Genomic DNA, 20,741 nt, shown 5'->3' with positions numbered 1-20,741 from the left:
GCGTAACTCACGAAGTTAACCAAATAAAGGAAAAAAAACATAAAATGATCTCAACGAATCAGGAAAAAGTATTTGCTAAAATTTATCACCCATTCATGATAAAAATTCTCACCAAAGTAGGAATAGAGAAGAAATTCCTTATTCCAATAAAGAAAATCTATAAAAATCCAATGGCAAACCTCATACTCAGATGTGAAATGTTGAATGCTTTCCTCCTGAGTTTAATGAGACAAGTATGTCCATTATCACCACTTCTATTCAGCACTGTGCTAGAAGTCCTAGCCAGTGCAATGAAGCCAGGAAGAAAAGTTATAAAGTTTGGAAAGGAGGAAGTAAACCATCTTTATTCACAGATAATGGGATTATATAATAGTAAAATCCAAATGAATATACAAACTCGAAAATTAATAAGTGAATTTAGCTAGATCCCTGGATAGAAGATGAACATTTAAAAAAGCAACTATATTTTTATATACTAGCAATCAATACATAGAAATGGAAGTGTTAGAAATACCATTACAATAGCATCAAAACATAACAAAAGACATCTATGCCAATACCCACAAAATGTATCTGGGAGAAATTTTAAAAGACCTAAAGAAATAGATATACAAAGTTTGTGACTTGGGAGAGACTGAGTATTATTGCAATGTCAGTTCTTTCCAAATTAGTCTATAGATTCAATTCAATCTCAGTCAAAATCTCAGCAGTTTTTTTCCCCTGGAAATTAACAGGATGGTTTTAAAGTATATCTAAAAATGCAAAGGATTTTAGGATAACAAGACAATCTTGAAGAAGAACAAAGAGGATTGACACTGCCAGTTATCAGGATTCACTGGAAAGTGAGAATAAATTTCAGTCTGACTGGATCTTTCTAGGTCGTGTTCCTGTCCCTAAACAGTTCCCATTGTCAGAAAGCCTTAAACCCATCAGGCCCTGACTTAGAGTCAGGGTGGAGGTCAGTCCTGTCAGGCTGAATGGCATGTATGTGAGGGGGAGGAATGGAATAGTTACTGTTGGAGAGGCGACCACAATGTCCACTGTGACAACCTTCATATACATACTATTTTTATTGGACTGGAACCTTGGTAAGTAAGAGTTGGACAGGCACAGGAGACAAACGAGTCTTTAGATAGGACTGCTTGCACACATACAGAAATGTAATATGTGGCAAACTCAGGATCAGCAGGAAGTTCCATATGACGGAGCCTCTGTACGTGCAGATGATGGTGGAAGAAACGGTTGGAAATAGCCAGATGCTAACACACCTCGAGTTCTATTTGAAAGTGTTTAGACTTTATCCTGTAGAATTAAGTCACCAAACATGGTTTGCAAGCAGATGCATGATAATCTGGAATAGGGAGAGACAGAAAAACAATTAGGAAGCTGCTTAGAGTTTGCAGAAGAGAAATGATGAGATACTTATTCAGAGCAATGGAGAGAAGCAGCTGTAGCTGACACTGAGGGTTAAGGGATGCTAAACTCCCTGCCTGGCTGTTCCCATGGAAGACTTCACTGAATGCTCACCACAACCACTGGAGAAAGTTCTAAGTTAATTTTATACGTGAAGAAACAGGAGTGAAATTATTGTCTGCCTGGAGTCACACAGCTAACAAGTAGCAGTACCTGAGTGTTTTAACACACGCCAGATGATTCCAGAGCCTGTACTCTTAATCATGATGCTACATAACTAAATATCCAGAGATTTGTAGGGGTTTAGTCAGTAGGCTTGGGTTATGGGTGGGTTATTGCTTCCATGAAGTAACACTACCTTGACTCTCTTCTTCCCTTTATGATCCTTTTTGTTTCCTTCACTGGCTCCTCTTAACTCTGAATTGGCTTCTGATCTTTCTTTTCTAAACACTTACTTACTCTTTCTATGTTTGTTTTCCCTAATGGCATCATCTATCAACCTTTATGTTGATTTGACCCTAATCTCTTATTTCCAGTCTCAATTTCTCAGTCACACTCCTAAGGGTCATCACCTAAAACCCATGTTTAAGTTTAAACTCATATTTTACTTCAGACTCTGTAGATGCCTTCTGTTAATAGCAAAACTAAATGGTCTTCCGGCCTTTAGAAGAATATTTGACCCCCAGATTCCTTCACCTTTCACACACCCTATCAGAAAACCAGTCCAGTCATTTCATTTATTGTGTCAGAGGTTCGTCTCCTCCCTTTCGCAGTCTCTGCTCCCACCCTCTATTGGCTCTGCGTTTCTTGCCTGAATTTCTGCATCTGTTTCCTAGCTTGTCTGCCTGCATTTGGTCTCTTATATGCTCCACCCTGCATACTAAAGCCAGAAAAAACTTACACACTCGTTCCATAATTTATTTGCCTTATTCAAGAACTTCTGATTGCTGTCTATCACCCAATAAATCAGAATACTGAATCAACTCTAACCCATTCTCTGCCTAAATCTGAAGATCCTGCATTGCCCACTTTCAACTATTTTGTCCAATTCCAATTGCTCTGAAATTGGAACTCTCCACTATGGTCGGTTCTCTTGTCATTATTGTCTCTTCCCTCAACGTGGTCCGTACACATGTGCATGTGCACACACTGTGCTCCTTCCCATCCAAGCTATTGCTAATACTCGTCTCCTGGCCTAAAATGCTTCCATCTCTTCCAGGTTCATATCCCAGGTGACTCCTTCCCTAAAGCCTCCGAGACAAAGTCACACCTCCCTCTTCCGACCTTTTTAGCTTGCTGCCACTGCCAAAGAACTATCTGTCATTGTCATCTCCAAATGTCTCTGTTAAATGATGTAACACTTTATGTGTTAAACATAGAGCTATTCTATTTGCCAATTTGGGTATATATCTTATTTTCCCAATAGGCTAATAGGCTCTAAGGTTCAGTTTAAAATTATATCTCCTGCTTTTTCATATTCATAATGCCAATGATAATACTCAGTAAATTCCTGTCCATGTTTCAAATTATAAACACGTGTAGTTTGTATAATTCCCTGTAAACTTAGTCGCTTATCTGAATTACCATAAAAATAGTTACTGTTCTCTTATTTTAAGGGGCTGTTTCTTTTACAGAATTGGAAATGCAAATTTTCTCAAATGTTTAAGACATTCTGCTTTGTGTATTCAAACTATACTGAGGTTACACCTTTTTTGAGGAATATTTTAAATTATTCTGGGGAAGAAAAGAAAGCCCCTGAAGGCTAACAGTTTGAAATTGAACAGGACACCACTGGGAAGGGAGAGGGTCATGGGTCATCGTCAAACAGACAAAAAAACAATGGAGACGATTGTGTCTAAAGATGGTGTATTTTTTTTTCACGAGACAGTGTGTTGACAGTTTCCTTCCTCTTGGGTCATTGTTGTCTGCTAAATGATCTGTGACAGCAAATTGATCACCAGCTTCTTCATGCAGGAGATATAATGCAGCCTTTCATTTTGTTACCTCTCTTGCCAAATGCTGAAACATTTCGTTGGCAAAATTAATGTTAGTTTAATATGTCATTTACTGGTGTAAAGCTCCGCACGCAGCTCTGGGAGCCATAATAGCGGTGATTAATTTATCTTCACCCAGTTTCAGATTTCTACTTACGTGTGATTGCAAAAGCAATAACGCATTTGAAAAATGTTACTCTTAAAATGATGTGTCTGTAATTATCACTTAAATAAATGAACGCATTAAACAATTTAGCTATTGTACCATCCATTTCAAAATTGAGTCCGATATTTACTTCAAGGTAGCTACAATTCACCTAGGAAAATTAATGCTGGTGTACTTGTTCTAACTGAAAAGTCACTTGTTCCGAAGAGCTAAGAACTTCAAAGAAAACAGACATAAGGTCTTTTATATCTGATGCAGCATCTATGTAAGCCAGTTAATTGGTGATTTCACACATCTGAAAATATCCCAAAGTCATGTTTTGTTTGTAGAGTGTTGAGGATCTCTGCAGTCAAAATGTTGGTATAAAAAAAGGTTGAAAATGTAGTCATTTAAGTGACTGCTTCACGGTTCCTGTTCAGTATTTTCTAACAATCTTTGCTCTACCATTAGGATAAAGTAATGTTAGCACAGGGAAGGAAAAGTGCAGGCAAGATTACTAGAAAAGAGTTGGGTTTTTCCCCCCTCTATGAAAATGGCCAGATTTTGTGTGAAAATTAAACTGATCTCAATTCTGGTGTTTTATTTTTCCTCATTATAAAAGGGAAATAAAGGTGATTTTACTAAAATTTGGCATAGATATTTAAGAAAACCGTTTATTGAAGAAAGAGAAAACATGCAAATCTGATGCTTTTCTTAACATTCTTTTTTTGATGTTAGTCATGAAAGGCAGATATCTTAAACCTTTATTTTTCTCTTTATAATGTGCACATGGATGCACATTTTACATTTATCTTTGAAATATGTTTGGCAAGATTTTCTTTTTGTGATTTTTATGTGTTAGTGCAGAAATTAATGTTAGATCACTTATTAGAAACTGCAAATGAGTTTACTGTCTTATGGCAAGATATTGTTATCTGAAACTGTCCAATCTGATAAAATAATTTTAAAAAGCAAACTTGCAAATACTCATTGCCTGATTTTTATGTATATTTTCAGATCAACTAAGGCAGTCTCATTTAATGATTACTACAAGACATGGTCTGGAATAGCCACATCCAAAGCCACAGAGTATTATAGAAGTCCATGTAAGGTGATCTAGCCTTATCTTATGTCCTTTTGGTATATATTAATCTCTTAATTATTCTCAACTTGTCTTGCTTTCAAAGACTAATTGACATATATTTGTAATCTGAAGGTGATAAACTTCTCTGTTGCCTCTATATATGAATCATTCAACATCTATTAATTTGGTTCCTCTTTTGTACAGAGCCCTGGACTGCAGTCTTCTTAAAAGCCAGAATGAAAGATAGACATTTGGAGGAATAAAAGATGAAGTCCTCAGTCTCATGAGGATTACTTTACTCCCTTCACCCCAAAAAGAAGCCTTCATAGCAAGAGGAGCCTTTTTGATTCTAAACACAATTATCCTCAAAGCCAGAGAGAGTATTAAGTAGAAAGACAACAAGAAAACATATGAGCCTAGGACTTTCAGTGATCAACCTAGGGACGAATCACCTGTTGCCATCATACATTAGGAGCCAAAAGGGCAAAAGGGGAGAGCCAGACAGCTTACTGGTCTTATTTAATTGAATCTTTTGTGTGCTGTTTAATTATTTGGATCCAAGTAGGTTATCCAGTCTGTCCTGCTGAAATGATGCATTCTGAAGTTACCCATGACATCCTAACTCCCAGGCTCAGTGATAACCTTCTTTTTTAATTTTAAGTGGGCTCCTCGCCCGGTGTGGTGCTCAAACTCACAACCCTGAGATCAAGAGTCACAACAACCGAGCCAGCCAGGCGCCCCAACCTTTTAGTCTTTATCTTTACTTGTACTCTCATTTGCTATGCCCTCCTTGGGTTAGATGACACCATCATACATGGTTTGTCTCCTCCCCTCCTCAGTGCTCCCCTGCCTCTTTCTTTAGCAAAAACGTTTTTTTATTAGAGAGAGAGAGAGAGAGAGACAAAGCACGTGCGAGTGGGGGAGGGGCAGAGAGGGAACAAAAGAGAAAGAGAATCCCAAGCAGGCTTTACACTCAGCTTGGAGCCCGACATGGGGCCCAATGCGGGTATGATCTCACGACCATGGGATCATGACCCAATGGGAAGTTAAGAGTCAGACACTCAACTGACTGAGCCACCCAGGCACCTCTAGCAAAATCTTCTTCATTCAGTTCTCTCTGCCCACTCTCTTTGAGAGACCTCAGCTATCACCATGGTTTTCATTAGCCTACCTGCCAATAATTCTCAAAGCCTCATTTCTAACCAACGCCTCTTCTGAATTCTGCATGCATATTTATAACTGTGCATTAGACATCCCACCTACATGTGTTACAGGCATCTCCTACTTAAGATATCCCAAAGCGAATTCATTATCTTGCCCCAAAACTTAGCCTCCCTCCTTTATTAGCTCTCTGGGTTAGGGGTAGATCACCATTATTGCATTTACTTGCCTAAACCAGAATCAAAGACATTTCCTAGAACTCTCTGTCTCCCAGATTAAGCCTTGTTTACTTTATCTCCTACAACATTAAGAAAGTTCCTCCTTCAGGGCACCTGGGTGGCTCAGTCGGTTGAATGACCGACTGTTGATTTCCGCTTGGGTCATGATCCCAGGATTGTGGGATCAAACCCCATGTAGGGCTCCTGCTTAAGATACTCTCTCTCTCTCCCTCTACCCCCTTCCCCCGCTCTAAAGAAAAAAAAATGTTTCCCTTTCCACTCCATCCCGATGACCACTGCCTTAATTCTGGTCTCATCGACTTGCACCTCACCATTGTGATAGGCTCATATTTGGTTTCAATAGAACAAAATATCACCAAAAAAAAAAAGTGTGTAGTTTTAAGACACAAATTAGAGAACAAAACAATACTAAGCTTAACAAATATTAAAAAGATAAATTAGATCAATAACTTCTAAGAAATTACATGTTCTTTCAGGATGTTTGTTACTATTTTGTGATCACATATTACCTTCCTCACTTATCATAGATTTGTGGTTAAGAAAAATGATTAAAGGTGCTTTAAGAAACACAATCTTTAGCAACTCTAGCACTATAAAGAATTTTATTACTTTTGATACCAGAGTACATGAATATTTACTTCATTTCAAAGATATGTGTTTGGGTCCTGCTTAGTCAACTCGGCAAACACATCTTGAGTACCTCCTATGTGGAGGCACCGAGGAACTCAGATAGGTTCCAGGAGGGCAGGAACCCTTAACAAACAAGGGGTAGAGAGGCAATTGGCACATTCTAGGGAACAACTCAACATCCAACTCCTTCAACCATAAAACAAACGAACTGGTTTAGAATGGTGCTTTATGGAAGAGGCACCTGGGTGGCCCAGTTTGCTGAGCAACTGACTCTTGGTTTCAGCTCAGGTAATGATCCCAGGTTCTTCACTGAGTGTGGAACCTGCTTAAGATTCTCTTTCTCTCTGCCCCTTTCCCCCACTCACATGCTCTCTTTTTCTCTTAAAAAAAAAAAGGAGGAGGAGGAGAAGAAGAAGAAGAAGAAGAATGGTGCTTTTTGGAATAACATGTAAATATACAGAAACATTTGGAAACTCCAAACTGCTAAGAAAAAAAAAAAAATAGGGGCACCTGGGTGGCTCAGTCGGTTGAGTGTCTGACTCTTGATCTTGGCTCAGGTCATGATCTCACATGATTGTGGGTTTGAACCCCACCTTGGGTTCTTCACTGGGCATGAAGCCTACTACTACTACTACTAATAATAATAGTGGCACATGCCAGAACTTAAAGAAATTTGGAAATAATTGTGTTGCAATAAACAACAACTAAAAATGAAAGAAATTAATTAAGCACCACTGACTACAGTTTCTTCTTTAAAAGACTTGCCACCAAAATGTTTAACTTGGTTCTCCTTTCTACATCTATCACTAACTTAGTATGTAATTCAACCCTTTTTGTGAGCTTTAGTGGCTACCTCTAGCTCAGAAGAATTTCAGAGACTTTGATTCTAACCTTTGGAACAAGATTTCACAATCACCCTGTCTATTCTTCTTCTAGGGATTTGTTATAAGAATGTTTCAGGAGGTTTCCTTCAGTAATAATAAGCATTTTATTTTTACAAATTAAACTTAGGGGTGCCTGGGTGGCTCAGTCGGTCAAGCATCCAACTCTTGATTTTGGCTCAGGTCATGATCTCATGATTGGTAAGATTGAGCCCGGTGTAGGTATCAAGCTCTGTACTTACAGTGCAGAGCCTGCTTGGGATAGTCTCTCTCCCTCTCTGTTTTCCCCTCCCCCTGCTTGCATGCTTACACACTCTCTCTCAAAATAAATAAACATTTTTTTTAATTGAATTTAAATTTAAACCTTACATATGCTGCTGGCCATTTTGTCTTTGGATAATTCAGCTAGATGAGATCCAATACTCTTTTTTAACGGCCTAATTTTGTGTGTAATAAAGATTAAGCTTTCATATAGAATGCTTCTTCAAGCACTGAGAAATCAAAGGGAAACTTCTAATAACTTCAGCTTCTACAGTTACATCCTTATCACTGGAAAGATTATGAAATTCTTGTGCATATTTTTGAAAGCTTTTTTATGAATATTGATGAGTGGTTGTATTTTGATTTGGGGTATTAACTCTTTTCCATATCTTTGTGCAACAAATCTACCCATAGTTATGTGTGCCAAAATAATGGTAAGTGCATACATGCACAATACAGTTTACAAAGTATACTCTCCATTATTTTTTGATCATCCCAATCTTATTCTTTTATTCATTTGTCAACCAATATATGTCATGTATAGTAGTATGTCAACACTATGAACCAGGCATTATTACTGTCATCACTCTGTTTTACAGATGAAAAAACCAAGACCAAGAGCAGCTAAGAAATTTACCTAAGGTCACACAGGTAAGAGGGGATATTATACATTGATAAAGAGTGTAAATTCTGGAACCAAATTGCTGATATTTAATCCTGGTTCTTCCATTTAGTAGCTGTGTGACCTTGGGTAAGTTTCTTATCCTCTCTGTCAGTTCCCTCGTCTGTAAAATGAGAGTAATTATAGCACGTACCTCATAGCACTGAAGTACTTACAACAGTGCCTAGCACATAGTGAGTGCTCAGTAAGTGTGCTTATTATTAGTACAAGTAGGTTCTGACTCTTGACTTGAACCAATTCCTCTGACTCTACATTTATTGCTCTTTTTCACATACTAAAACTGCCTCCATAATATTATATAAAAATGCTATCTCTCTATAGCCTGAGATGTAAATTCAAACTCTGCAGTATATGCAGTACATTTTTCAATAATTATGATTATTAGTTTATAATCATAGGCAATCATATGGGGAAATGCACTGATGATCCTCTGTTCTCTATCCATCAGTATAGAATGGCAAATAAAAGTTTGGCAGAGAACAAACGAATACATATGGTTGTGGGTAACAGCACCTTTAATGACAGAATATGATTCCCATAAGGAAATGTTTATGTTAAAGGAAAAAAATCCCTTCAGACCAGTGTACCCTGTAATACTGAGTGGAGGCTTCCTGGTGTTTGTTTGCTGTCATCAGACAGACCAGACACCCTGAAGCATCATGGGGATGTTTGCTTTTACCCTAGAAGACTTCCATTCTTTGAGTCTTTGAGCCAGCAATCAGGGCAAGTGTCTCCAGAATGCATTTAGATGCAAGAGGCAGCATTATCTAATTCTAATGCAGTGCTTCTCAGTCTTGACTACACATTAGAACCACCAGAGGAACTTGTAAAAATTCCCATGTAAAAGGCACACCCCCAGACTAATTACATCAGGATCTCTGGGAGCAGGACCTGGCAGTAGTAGTTTTTAAAGCTCCCCAGGTGATTACAATGTGCAACCAAGGTTGGAAAGGCTGCAGTGGGAAGAGTATGATGTTGGAAGTTGCCCTGTACTAGTTCTGCCACTTACAGTTAAGTGAATTTAGGTTAGTCACTTAAATCTTTGTACCTCATTTTTAAATTTCTATTCATTGAAAGAAACATTCCAATCTATTTTAAGTTGTTCTATGGTAGTATGAGATAATACATGTGAAAACAAAGCATGCTAAGGCAAATTGATGCTACTACATTTCTTTGGATGTGACAGTCCCAGCAGTGGAAAAAAATGTAGATCAACCTATACAGATGTTGCATAAGAAATGTGTCATGGCAAAAACAAAGTAAAGGTGACGCCCAGTTATCCTAGAAGGAAGGGAAGAAAGAAGTTTATCATAGAGTCAATAGATGATTTTCTACCAGAGACTACAGAACTGCCACAAAGACAAGATATGGTCATGATGGGGAATTTTAGCTTCAAGAAATGGCGAAATTTCACTGGTCCTTTCCTCCTGCTCGCTCTCACATCCCCCCGCCCCTTAATTATTTCCCTCCTATCAATATCACTCATTTAGCATCTTCTATGTCTAGATACATACATATTATGATAAGCTTTTTGAGAAGTTTATGATCAGATGGTACAAGAACAGGTGAATGAGAAAATTATGGGGATAAAATAGGAAGCATTAAAATAAAAGTCTGTACAAATACTGTGGCAATTTTCAGCTCTCAGTAGAGAAAGCAATGAAGAAAATGAGTCAGTGATATAAAATTAATGGAAATATTCCAGGAAGGATGACCATGCCATTTGGGGTTTCATAATATATAAGGAAGAGACTGATGTACATATTCAAATAGAAAATGTAGGAAGGGCAATTTCAAAAAAAATAAGGCAACATGAATTATCCTTGAATAGAATCCTCAAATTTAAATTTCATCTAAGTGGTAGTGAATAGTCCCAATGAGAAGACATTACTCAAATTTTCTGTTTTTTCATCTGTAAAGTGTATATTGCAATGGTAACCACTACGTACCTTCTTTACAGATGCCCAATGTGCAGTAAGTACTATTAACTCTGTTAGTAGTTATTATAATCATCTAAAGGAAATAGTGAGACCTCACTAAGAACCTTAAGGAGCTCATATTTGCTTCCTTAATATAAAGGAAGGGAGAAGTATAAATCCAAATAGTAGAAGTAGGAGTATGAAGTATAAAGCCTATAAGAGCATGTATGTATGCGGGGTGCCGGGGTGGCTCAGTCAGTTAAGCGTCCGACTTCGGCTCAGGTCACAATCTCGCGGTCCGTGAGTTCGAGCCCCGTGTCAGGCTCTGTGCTGACTGCTCAGAGCCTGGAGCCTCTTTCCGATTCTGTGTCTCCCTCTCTCTCTGCCCCTCCCCCGTTCATGCTCTGTCTCTCTCTGTCTCAAAAATAAATAAACGTTAAAAAAAATTTAAAAAAAGAGCATGTATGTATGTGTACTTGTGTGTGTTTGAAGGAGGAAAAGAAATCAAAGAATAGACAGGAACACTGCTGGCTAAAATAATATTAATAGAAGAAAATGAGAGCTATTCAATTTAAATGTTTCTATCAATGGCATAATTCACCAAACTAGCAACAGTTAATCAATCAATCATTGTTTAGAAGGAAGCTCCAGATAAGACTGGAGGAGAGCATCTAGTTGGTTAAATAGTTCAAGACTATAAACCCAGGACAATTACAAGAAACAGGGAGATGATAGATAGATAGATAGATAGATAGATAGATATGTTTGTGTGTATGATCTGACTTTCAGTAAATTTTTTGTTAATTTTATTGAAGGCATAAGGCTTATAATTAACCACAAACATATGAGGCAATTGTGTACTTTGATTTTCAGAAAATATTACTGCAGATCTGAGCTGAAGTGATAGAAGCATAGCACACAGATCAAGAGAGGTAGTAACCCACTTAAATCTTTGCTATTCAAAAGAAATCAAGATCCAGAGCCAGTTCTGGACGTAAACTTTAATAGGAACGTTAGCAAAGTTCACCACCAGCATGGTGAGGATGATTAGGTCCCTAGAAAACCATATCTTAAGATAAAGTTGAGGGAACTGAGGCTCTGATAGGTATCTTCAAATTTTAGAAGGACTCTCTCACATGGGGAAGGGATGAACCTGGTCAGTATTACTGCAGAGATCTGAACTAGGACCAGTAAAGACTCAGCACTCAGGTTAAGGAAAGACATTGTGACCTTACTGTCTGACAATGGAAAAGGCAGTTTCCCAACAACAGAGAGGAGAGTTTTCTGTCGTTGGCAAGGGATTCATTCAGAGGCTGGAATGGATGATCATCCATTGTAGATTCTTGCTTTGTGAAAGATCAAGACCTATAATGTCACTTTTATATTTTTACTTCTGGTGCTGAGTTTGAATTTTGTTAAACTGTGGTGTCTGTAGTTATTTTAACACCTTCTTCATTACTATAAAAGATATATAAACAAATGTCATTATAATGGAAATTTTGAAGAAAAATCTACTTATTTCAAATATCCAATAATACAAAGTTCAAGTAAAAGGAAGAAATTTGGAAAGTGAGCATTGTAATTTGGCTTGAACTATATAGTGTACATCATTGCCACATATCAACTTAATGAAAAGTGAATTATTTTAAACTTTGAACCTTTTTCAAAACTCTAATTTCAGTGCCTGAAGATCCACATTTTATTGGAGAGTATCATAAATGGAAGAAACTTGAATTGAAACATCCTAGACAATGGAATCTAAAGTAAGTAATTTGATTATCTTCTTAACTCAAAACATCTATCATTCTACTTTCTACTTTCTACATTCTACTTTCTACTGTCTAGCTGAACCATCAAAAGAAGTCTTTGGAAGTAACAACGGATGCCCTTTTCTAAACATAAGAACGAGAATAAGAAGCATCTTTTTCCCTTTCCTATGAACCTAGGTGGGAAATATCTTTGCTACTGTTAACCTTTAAAATTTATTTGACCAGCAAAAATGGGTTTATTCGGGAATAGCAGAGAATTGCAATCTAGGACTTGAAATCCAGGTCAAAACCACAGGGCTAGTCCAACAAACAAAGGAAGAGGAACATCATTTTATAGAGAAGGAATAAGTTGAGAGGAGTTGTTTTGAAAGCACGTGTTCAGGATGATGACAGTTTCTCATTGGCTAAGTTGCTGGTGCAGTCAGTTTCTTATAGGAGAGGCAATGTACATCTTTCCCTGTTGGTATCTGTAATTGATGATTCTTTCCTGCTGATGATTCTTCTGTTGGGGTCTATAATGGACAGTTCTTCCTGTAATTGAAATTGGGTAGTAGGGCTTCACCTTCTGGCCCCCCAACTTCACTTTAATGAGCGTTCCCTTTATTAATGTTCACCTATTGACGGCCAAAAATAAAGTTGGACATGTGCCACAGTGAAGGACTCTCACAACACCCTCCGCATTACTTCTCTTACTCCAATTCCCATTATCCTCATTATCATATGACTTAGAAATCAGAAAAGAAAAACAAAAAAACAAAAAGTACATCCTGTTTCTGTGTCACCAGTTAGCTTTTCATCCTTCTCATAGTTCCAAATATCTTTTCATCATCCATGGACTTTTCATTCAAGAACCAAATATATTTCATCTAATGGGGAAGCATCTATAAAATATAAAATTATTATAGTATCTTCAGAAATCATTGACTATTAGACCACATTAGAGAAGAGATCTTAATCTCATCTTTGGTCTCTTGACTCCTAAAGGCAGTTTTGCCTTTTCATCATGCTGGAAAAAGATTGCATCTGAGCTCTGTGGTTTGACTAAGCTATCGTAGTTATTTATTCTGGTGTGCTTATTTCAAAGGACTTGGTGAATGTGCTACACAACACTAAGGGAGTTAAACACTAGGGGAGTTTTGTTTTGTATTTTTTGCATTTACCTCATTTACCTCAGTTTTGGCTTGTTATCAATGTGATTGTTTATTTCTAGAAGGATATACAGGATTAATAAAAATAATGTAAAGTGTTTTGAATTTCGGTAGAAATTGAAGTTCTTAGGTGCGCCTAGGTGGTTCAGTCAGTTAAGAGTCCAACTTCAGCTCAGGTCATGATCTTGTGGTTCATGATTTCGAGCCTTGCTTCAGGCTCTGTGCTGACAGCTCAGAGACTGGAGCCTGCTTCGAACTCTGTGTCTCCCTCTCTCTCTGTCCTTATTTCTCAATCTCTCTCTCTCTCTCTCTCTCTCTCTCTCTCTCTCAAAAATAAACATTTAAAAATTTTTTAAAAAGAAATTGAGGTTCTTAAAACATATATATTTTCCTTTTTAACATCATAGTTCAGATTGGGTTTTTCACCTGGATATTCTTTTTTTCAGTTGACTTCTGTGACAGCTTCCCTTCAAGCCAGAGTGGAGAAAAGCTGTTGCATTTGATACTTTTCTACCTTCAGAATAAATTATAGGCCATAGAAAAAGTTTTTTTACAGCAGAAATTGAAGCATACAAGCATGGTTTTTTCATGAAGGCATGTTTCAAGTTTCATTTAGAGTTAAAGAAAGCTACTTAGAACATAAGGTTAATTTTGTTTTGACATGACTTCCTTTTTTATTTCCTGTAACAGAACTGCTTTGTTTTATTTGTTTGATCATTGATTCATTATGTAATGCCAGCGTCCCACAGAACCCAAAATTTAGAAAAAGTAGGACTATGTCATTTTCAACTTATCCATCCACTTCTACATATGGCTGAAATAATTGTGAGCTGTTTGAGTGCTAGAACATTTTTCCAAATACATTATTTTGAAGTTATAGTTGAAATTATCATGTGTGTGGTTGACCCTGTCAGAATAAAACTCTCACACCTTATGCCATCTGGTGGTTGATGAGAGTATATTTAGATCAAATGATAATTGCTTCTTTTAAATTTTGGAGTTGATTAGTTTAAAAACAACAAAGTTTTTAAAAGATATTACATTTAGCTGAATAATTTTATTGTGGCATAAATATGCCACAAGAGGTTACAAAAACCTAAAGTATGTTGCACCAACTTCTTTTCAAATAATTATTAGAAGTCTCATGTTTAATCAAAATACAATATAATAAAGTGGTCAATTCATAGAGTCTCAAGTAGAAAATGGTTGAGCATCTTTGCAAGCAAGTAATTGGTCTATACATGCATGTAATATAATGTCATTATGCATTTGTCTGCTTTAATATTGAAAATGCTTTCCTTGGCTTGAAATTTCCTATTTTAAAAAAACCAGAAAATGCAAATTAACAACCTTTCATCTGCATAGTATTAAGGAGAAAGACCTATCTTTCCTGCTTCATATCCCTCCTCCTACTGTCCTCCCAACTCCTCATCAATCAAGACTTGATTCTTAAGCCACACCAAGTTCTTTTTTCTCACTATTATTTCGGGACATAAGACCTCTTCACCACTTTGTGCCTTCTGCCTGGGATATGTTTCCCAGCAGGGTCTTTGCTGGTGGTCTAGAGTTAGGCTCTGGTCTGAGTGAAAAGGTGGAATGTGGAATCCTTAAGCACAGGGACCAGGGAGCCAGACTGTCTGCACTTCAATCTTGGCTCTGCCAATTACCATCTCTTTGACCAAATCAGGGCAAGTTATCTGACTTCTTTGTGCCTCAGTTTCCTTATCTGTTAAATGGCAGTAATAACTATACCTACCCCTCAAGGAGATTGTGAGGATTAATCCATTAATGCATGCAAGTCTCTTCAAACAGTATCTGGTATGCAGTAAGTACTCAAAAGATGCACTATGATTCAGGCTTTGTCCACTGTGGCCCTAGTTCCAGTTTCAAATGGAACATCTTTCTTTGGAGGTAGCATGGGGGAAAGTATGGGCTTTAGGGTCACACGGATCTTAGAGAAATTCTTACCCACTCTCAGCTTGTTTCCTTAGCTGTTAAATAGAGATAGCATTAATTACCTTGCAAAGTAGTTTTGCATTTGATCTCTTGAGTGAGATTGTTTATAAATATAATCATATAGTGTTGACACTCAATAAATATTAGTTCCTGAGGAGAGGGGGAGACAAAAACCCACGCCCCTCCCCAACTTTTCACACAATGAAAATAGTCTCTGTCATAAGCAGGTAAAAATGGTAACATTTTCCCAGGTTAGGAAACAGGCAGCGCCACCTATCGTGACCACATTTATTTTAGTTCCATTATACACATGGTTCTTTTCTGTTTTCCACTCTATAATCATCTCTCCTGCCTGACAAAGTCCATCACAAGGATGGCGTGAAGATCCAGCCCAACATCTATTTGTGAAAGGGTCCCTGACTCAGGCTTCCACATCCTCCCACTCTCTCCTTCCATAGCACTCTTCGGGCTGTTTCAGCAACTGTGGTGTAGACATTCATCTGTTTATGGAGAATGACCAGGGCAAGGCCATTATTGTAGCTTTGTTTTCCCTGACCTTAGTACAGGACCTGGCATCTTGCAGGCACTCAGTCGTGTTTGTTGAATGATGCATACTTACCCTTTTTCCCTACTTAATAGTTGAATTAAATGTGAAGGCAGTTAATTTTTAGAAAAATTAAATGTAGATGCTGACTTCTTTTAAGGCTAATTCTAATAGATAATGGTTCTGTTTGGGGAATTCTGAGGGCATGATGGCAGAAGAGTGATTGAAAATTGGAAATATAAATGAACTGTTATGAATATTTTTTGCAAATTCTTAAGTTTTACACATGTTTTTAGTATTACTAGGAACCCATTGTCGTTATAAGCAGCTCATGAATATTCATGAATTGATCATTTGGTTTGGTCATCCCATCATTTCTAAGGCCTTTTTCTCTCCCCCATTGCCTTGTCTGTCTCTTGATTATTCAAGCAAATGCTTTATTTCTACGAAGACATGGTAAAGAATATGAATCTAGAGGCTAATCAGTAGTTTGTGTTTATTTTCTTTGGAGAAATAGTGAAAGATACAAAATCAGAAAGCAGTGCAAGCTGTTCTTTTGAATATTCTTCCTTACAAAACTGTTTATGTCATACTCTATGGCTGGTGATCACTTATGTGGTAGTGGAAATATCTGTGCCAATAATCTAAGCTTTGTCAGACGGCAAGTTATCTAAACAAAAGTTATCCTTTCTGGAGTCTTGCATTCTTTGTAGCTTTCAAAAAGAATATTGCTCCTGTCTACACATGGGGGGTACAGAGGTAATGGGAACTAAATGGCAAAGCATCTACTGTGTGCCAGGCATTCTTTCTTCTCCTAATGTAATACTGGCCATGCTGTACAGTTGACAGCTGTACCACTAAGTGTAACTCCACAGTGGTGCCCATCAGCCTCCTTCAAAGCCATAGCAAATCGGGGGCGCCTGGGTGGCTCAGTGGGTTAAGCGTCCGACTTTAGCTCAGGTCATGATCTCATGGTCCGTGGGTTCGAGCCCCGCGTCGGGCTCTGTGCTGATGGCTCAGAGCCTGGAGCCTGCTTCAGATTCTGTGTCTCCCTCTCTCTCTGACCCTCCCCCGTTCATGCTCTGTCTCTCTCTGTCTCAAAAATAAATAAACGTTAAAAAAAAAAAGCCATAGCAAATCAACTTGCACTCCAGGGGAAGCCACTTCCTTGTTATATGGACACAGCTTCAAGACAAAATTCCTAGCCTCCCTTTTCACCTGGATTGTCACCCCTAACTTTCTCTACAGAAATTCTGGGAAAGTAGAGGTATATATTATCTGCAGTTTACTAATCATTGAGAGAAACATGCCTATTAACCAACTGGCCCAAAGTTACTGATAAACATGTATTGTATTTGAAAACTAAATTATTTCTACTTGCCCATTGATATAGGCTTATTAAAAGCTTAAAATTTTCAGGTAATGTGGAAATATTGTCTACCCAATTGCAAGCACAAATCAAGTCTATGTTTTGTGGAAAAAGTTTTTTGGGGTCAATCTCAAATTCTTATTAAACAATATGTGCTCCTTTCTCCTTTGTAAAACTTTCTTATATTTATAAAATATACTATGGATCTAGTTGCACTGTATTTTATTTTATTTTTTATTATTTATTTGTTTATTTTGAGAGAGAGTGTGAGAAAGGGAGGGGCAGAGGGAAAGAGAGAGAGAAAAAGAGGGAGAATCTCAAGCAGGCTCCATACCCAACGCAGAGCCTGATGCAGGGCTCGATGTCACTATTTATTGTGAGATCATCATCTGAGCTGAAATCAAGAGTCATATGCCCAACTGACTGAGCCACCCAGACATTACTGTACTGTATTTGAAATTAATGAGTTAATATATATTATTTCTAAGTTCCTGTATCTGAGTCTGTGAGTGTTCTAACTCACAAAAATATGGGATTTTTCTTTAGCATACCATGATTCCCTTTTCTCTAGTTATATAGAAAATATTTATGCAGAATACATTAATTTAATGTATGTTTGTACTATCCTTTCAGGCTTATTGAAGTTAAACATTGTTTTTATAGATTACATAATTCTATATTTAATGCATTTTTAAGGCAGAATGCTGGCTTTGACTCCTCAAAGATTGAACCTTGAGTGCCATCTTGTGGTTAAAGAGAGAATTAGCATTCAAATGGACATTGGAAATGTTCCCTTTAAAAATAAAGACTTGGAAAAAAATATACACAAAGGGAAAAAAAAAACTTTAAAACATTTCTGCCAAGCAACTACTTAGTCTCTGTTTGGATGGTTTTAGAGACAGGGAGCTCAGTACTTCAAGGAGCATTAAAATAGCTTGAATCTCCCTTATTTCTAGCTTAAATCTAACACCTTATGACATTCAACTATTACAGATTTCTTTCATTCATTTAACAGATTTTTATTGAATACTTACCATATGTTTTTACATTTGCCTGCAAAACCATTCGGAAATGAGAAATTATCTCCATTTTAAAAGAGGGGTTAGAGAAAAAGTTTTGTTTGTTTGTTTGTTTTTTAAAGTTCCCTACGGTTATACACTCTGTAAGTGACAGAGCTGAAATTCCAATCTAGGCCTGCCAGATGCTACAACCTGGGCTTTTATCTATGAGACCGAGCAGCAGCTCAGACCCTGAGAACCCAGGGATGGCTTTGGGTTTGGGTGGAAGGCCCGGTCAAGGGATGATGTTGTGGCAGAAATCAGAGTGTCTCCACTTGTCCTTGGAAGCAACACAAATAAGGCCCTTCTTTTTTGTGGAATTATCCTTTGAGTCTCAGAAAATAGCTCTTGTGCCTTTTTCCTACTTCCCCTTAAGTATTCTCTTTTTCAGAGTAAACATACCCAGTCCTTTCAACTGTTTTTTTTAATGAATTTCACATATTTTTATTATTCATTTTTTATGGGTTTAATTCATTTAATTAACTTCTCTCTCAGAATGTACCCCAAAACTTTACCATGATTTCTAGTGGTAGCACAGAATCTAGTGGGGCATTCTATGTTATAAATACTATGACTTAAAGCTGCTTCCCCCTTCATCTCTCCAAAAAAGGGGGTTTTGATATGAGTCAGAAACACATATTAGGCTTTAAAACAAAGAGAGAGAGAGAGAATTGTTCCTTTGGCTCTGCTCCCACGTAGAACAGAGAGGGGTCTCTCTGTGTCCCTCTCCCTCTTTGCCCTCCCCATCAGCATCCTTCCCACCCATCCCCCAACTGTGGCCACAGAAATAAGGTATGTAGATTAGCTTAGGTCTTGGTCTGAGCAGGGGTGAAATTGAGGAGGGCTGTGGTTTCCCAGAGGTATATTAGATTGTGTTCTGTCTGGAAGAAGGAAAAGGAAGGAAGCCAAGAAGTTCCCTTAGAACATGTTACAAAAAATCAGATCCCCAGATGGAAAGATTTATCACTCTTGTCATGTACATAAAGCTACTTTCCAAGAACATGTAGCTGTATTAGTTCCCCCATAAAAGCTGTTCTAGACCCATCAGAAATCTTAAACACAAGCCTTGAATATACAAATTGATTTGTAAGTTACTGAGCTGCATGCTGAAACAACCATATTTAAAGGAATATATAAAATTCATTGCCCAACAAAGTAGATTTTACAACATCCAGAATCCCATACAAAATGACCAGTCAGGAAAATAAGCAGGAAAATATAACCCATAACCAAAATAAAAATCTATCAGTATAAAAGATCCATAAACTATAGAGATGATCGAATTAGTAGGTATGGATTTTAAAGCAGCTGTTATACATCAAGGATCTAAAAAATACCATGATTATAATGAGGAGAAATGGAAGATATACAAAAGGCCAATGGAATATCTACAGATAAAGTAAATTAAAAATGTAAGTATATACTGTTGGGAAAGAACAAAACAACAAATTAGATATTGTAGAAGAAATTACCCATGGAACAACATAAACTCTTGAAAATAAACATAAAGAAAAAAAGACTGGGAAAAAAAAGCCACCTCATTGAGCTGTGTGGCAATATCAAGTGGTATAAGTTACACGTAATTGGTGTCCCAGACAAGAACTGACAGAAAAAAATATGTGAAGAAATAATTATGCCTGAAAATTGTCCAAATCTGATGAAAGCTGTAAGCTTAGCGACCAAGAAACTCAATGAATCCCAAGAAACAGAAATATAAAGAAACCATACCAAGGTACAGTACATCATAATCAAATTGCTGAAGTGATAAAGAGAAAAATCTTCAAAGCAAAGGATAAACACACACACACACACACACACACACACACACACACACTGCATGCAGAGGAACCAATTTAAGAACAACCAATAACTTTATGGCAGAAACTTTACCACTAAAAGATAATTGATGACAATTTTAGAGTTCTTGAAAGAAATTATTGACCTAGAATTTTATACACCTTGAAAAGATCTCTCTAAAATGAAGGTAAAATACATTTTTAGACCAACAAATCCAACTACATAGATGAAGTGAAAGACAGGCTCTCTTAAAAAGAAATGGATAACCTGAATAATTTTGTGTCTAATACAGAAATTGAACTGATAGTTAAAAGCCTTCATACAAAGACAACTCCAAGCCCAATGGCTTCACTGACGAATTTTCCAGACGTTAAAAGAAAACCTAGTATCAATGTATACAAAATACAAAATTTTCCTTTTTTAGAAAATGTAAAAGAGAACACTTCCCAATACGTGTTATAAAGTCAGCATTACCTCTTGACGCAATCCTTATCAAAATACCAGTAGCATTTTTCACAGAACCAGAACAGATAATCCTAAAATTTGTATGGGACCACAAACAACACCAAATAGCCAAAGCAATCTTGAAAAAAAACAAAACTGGAGGTATCTCAATCCCAGATTTCAAGATACACTCCTACAAAGCTGTAGTAATCAAAACAGTATGGTATCTGCCCAAAAATTGACATAT

At 37.2% G+C, this 20,741-nt stretch overlaps 1 protein-coding gene across 1 annotated transcript in view; it reads left to right on the top strand.

The window, feature by feature from the left end:
- UBE2U (ubiquitin conjugating enzyme E2 U) overlaps positions 1-12,176 on the top strand; it is a 33,172-nt gene extending 20,996 nt beyond the window's left edge. The window contains exons 7-8 of the mRNA XM_047082308.1: positions 4,570-4,658; positions 12,091-12,176. Coding sequence (XP_046938264.1) covers positions 4,570-4,658; positions 12,091-12,176 — 175 coding nt within the window. The remainder of the gene's footprint in view (positions 1-4,569; positions 4,659-12,090) is intronic.
- Positions 12,177-20,741: the final 8,565 nt, after the last annotated feature.

The sequence above is a fragment of the Lynx rufus genome, unplaced genomic scaffold (assembly GCF_022079265.1).
Source record: "Lynx rufus isolate CCGP_SWC_20201006 ecotype Redwood Valley unplaced genomic scaffold, mLynRuf1.p SCAF_2, whole genome shotgun sequence".
Lineage (NCBI taxonomy): Eukaryota > Metazoa > Chordata > Mammalia > Carnivora > Felidae > Lynx > Lynx rufus.
Note: the sequence above shows the minus strand (reverse complement) of the source record. Positions and strands in the feature narration are given on the sequence as shown.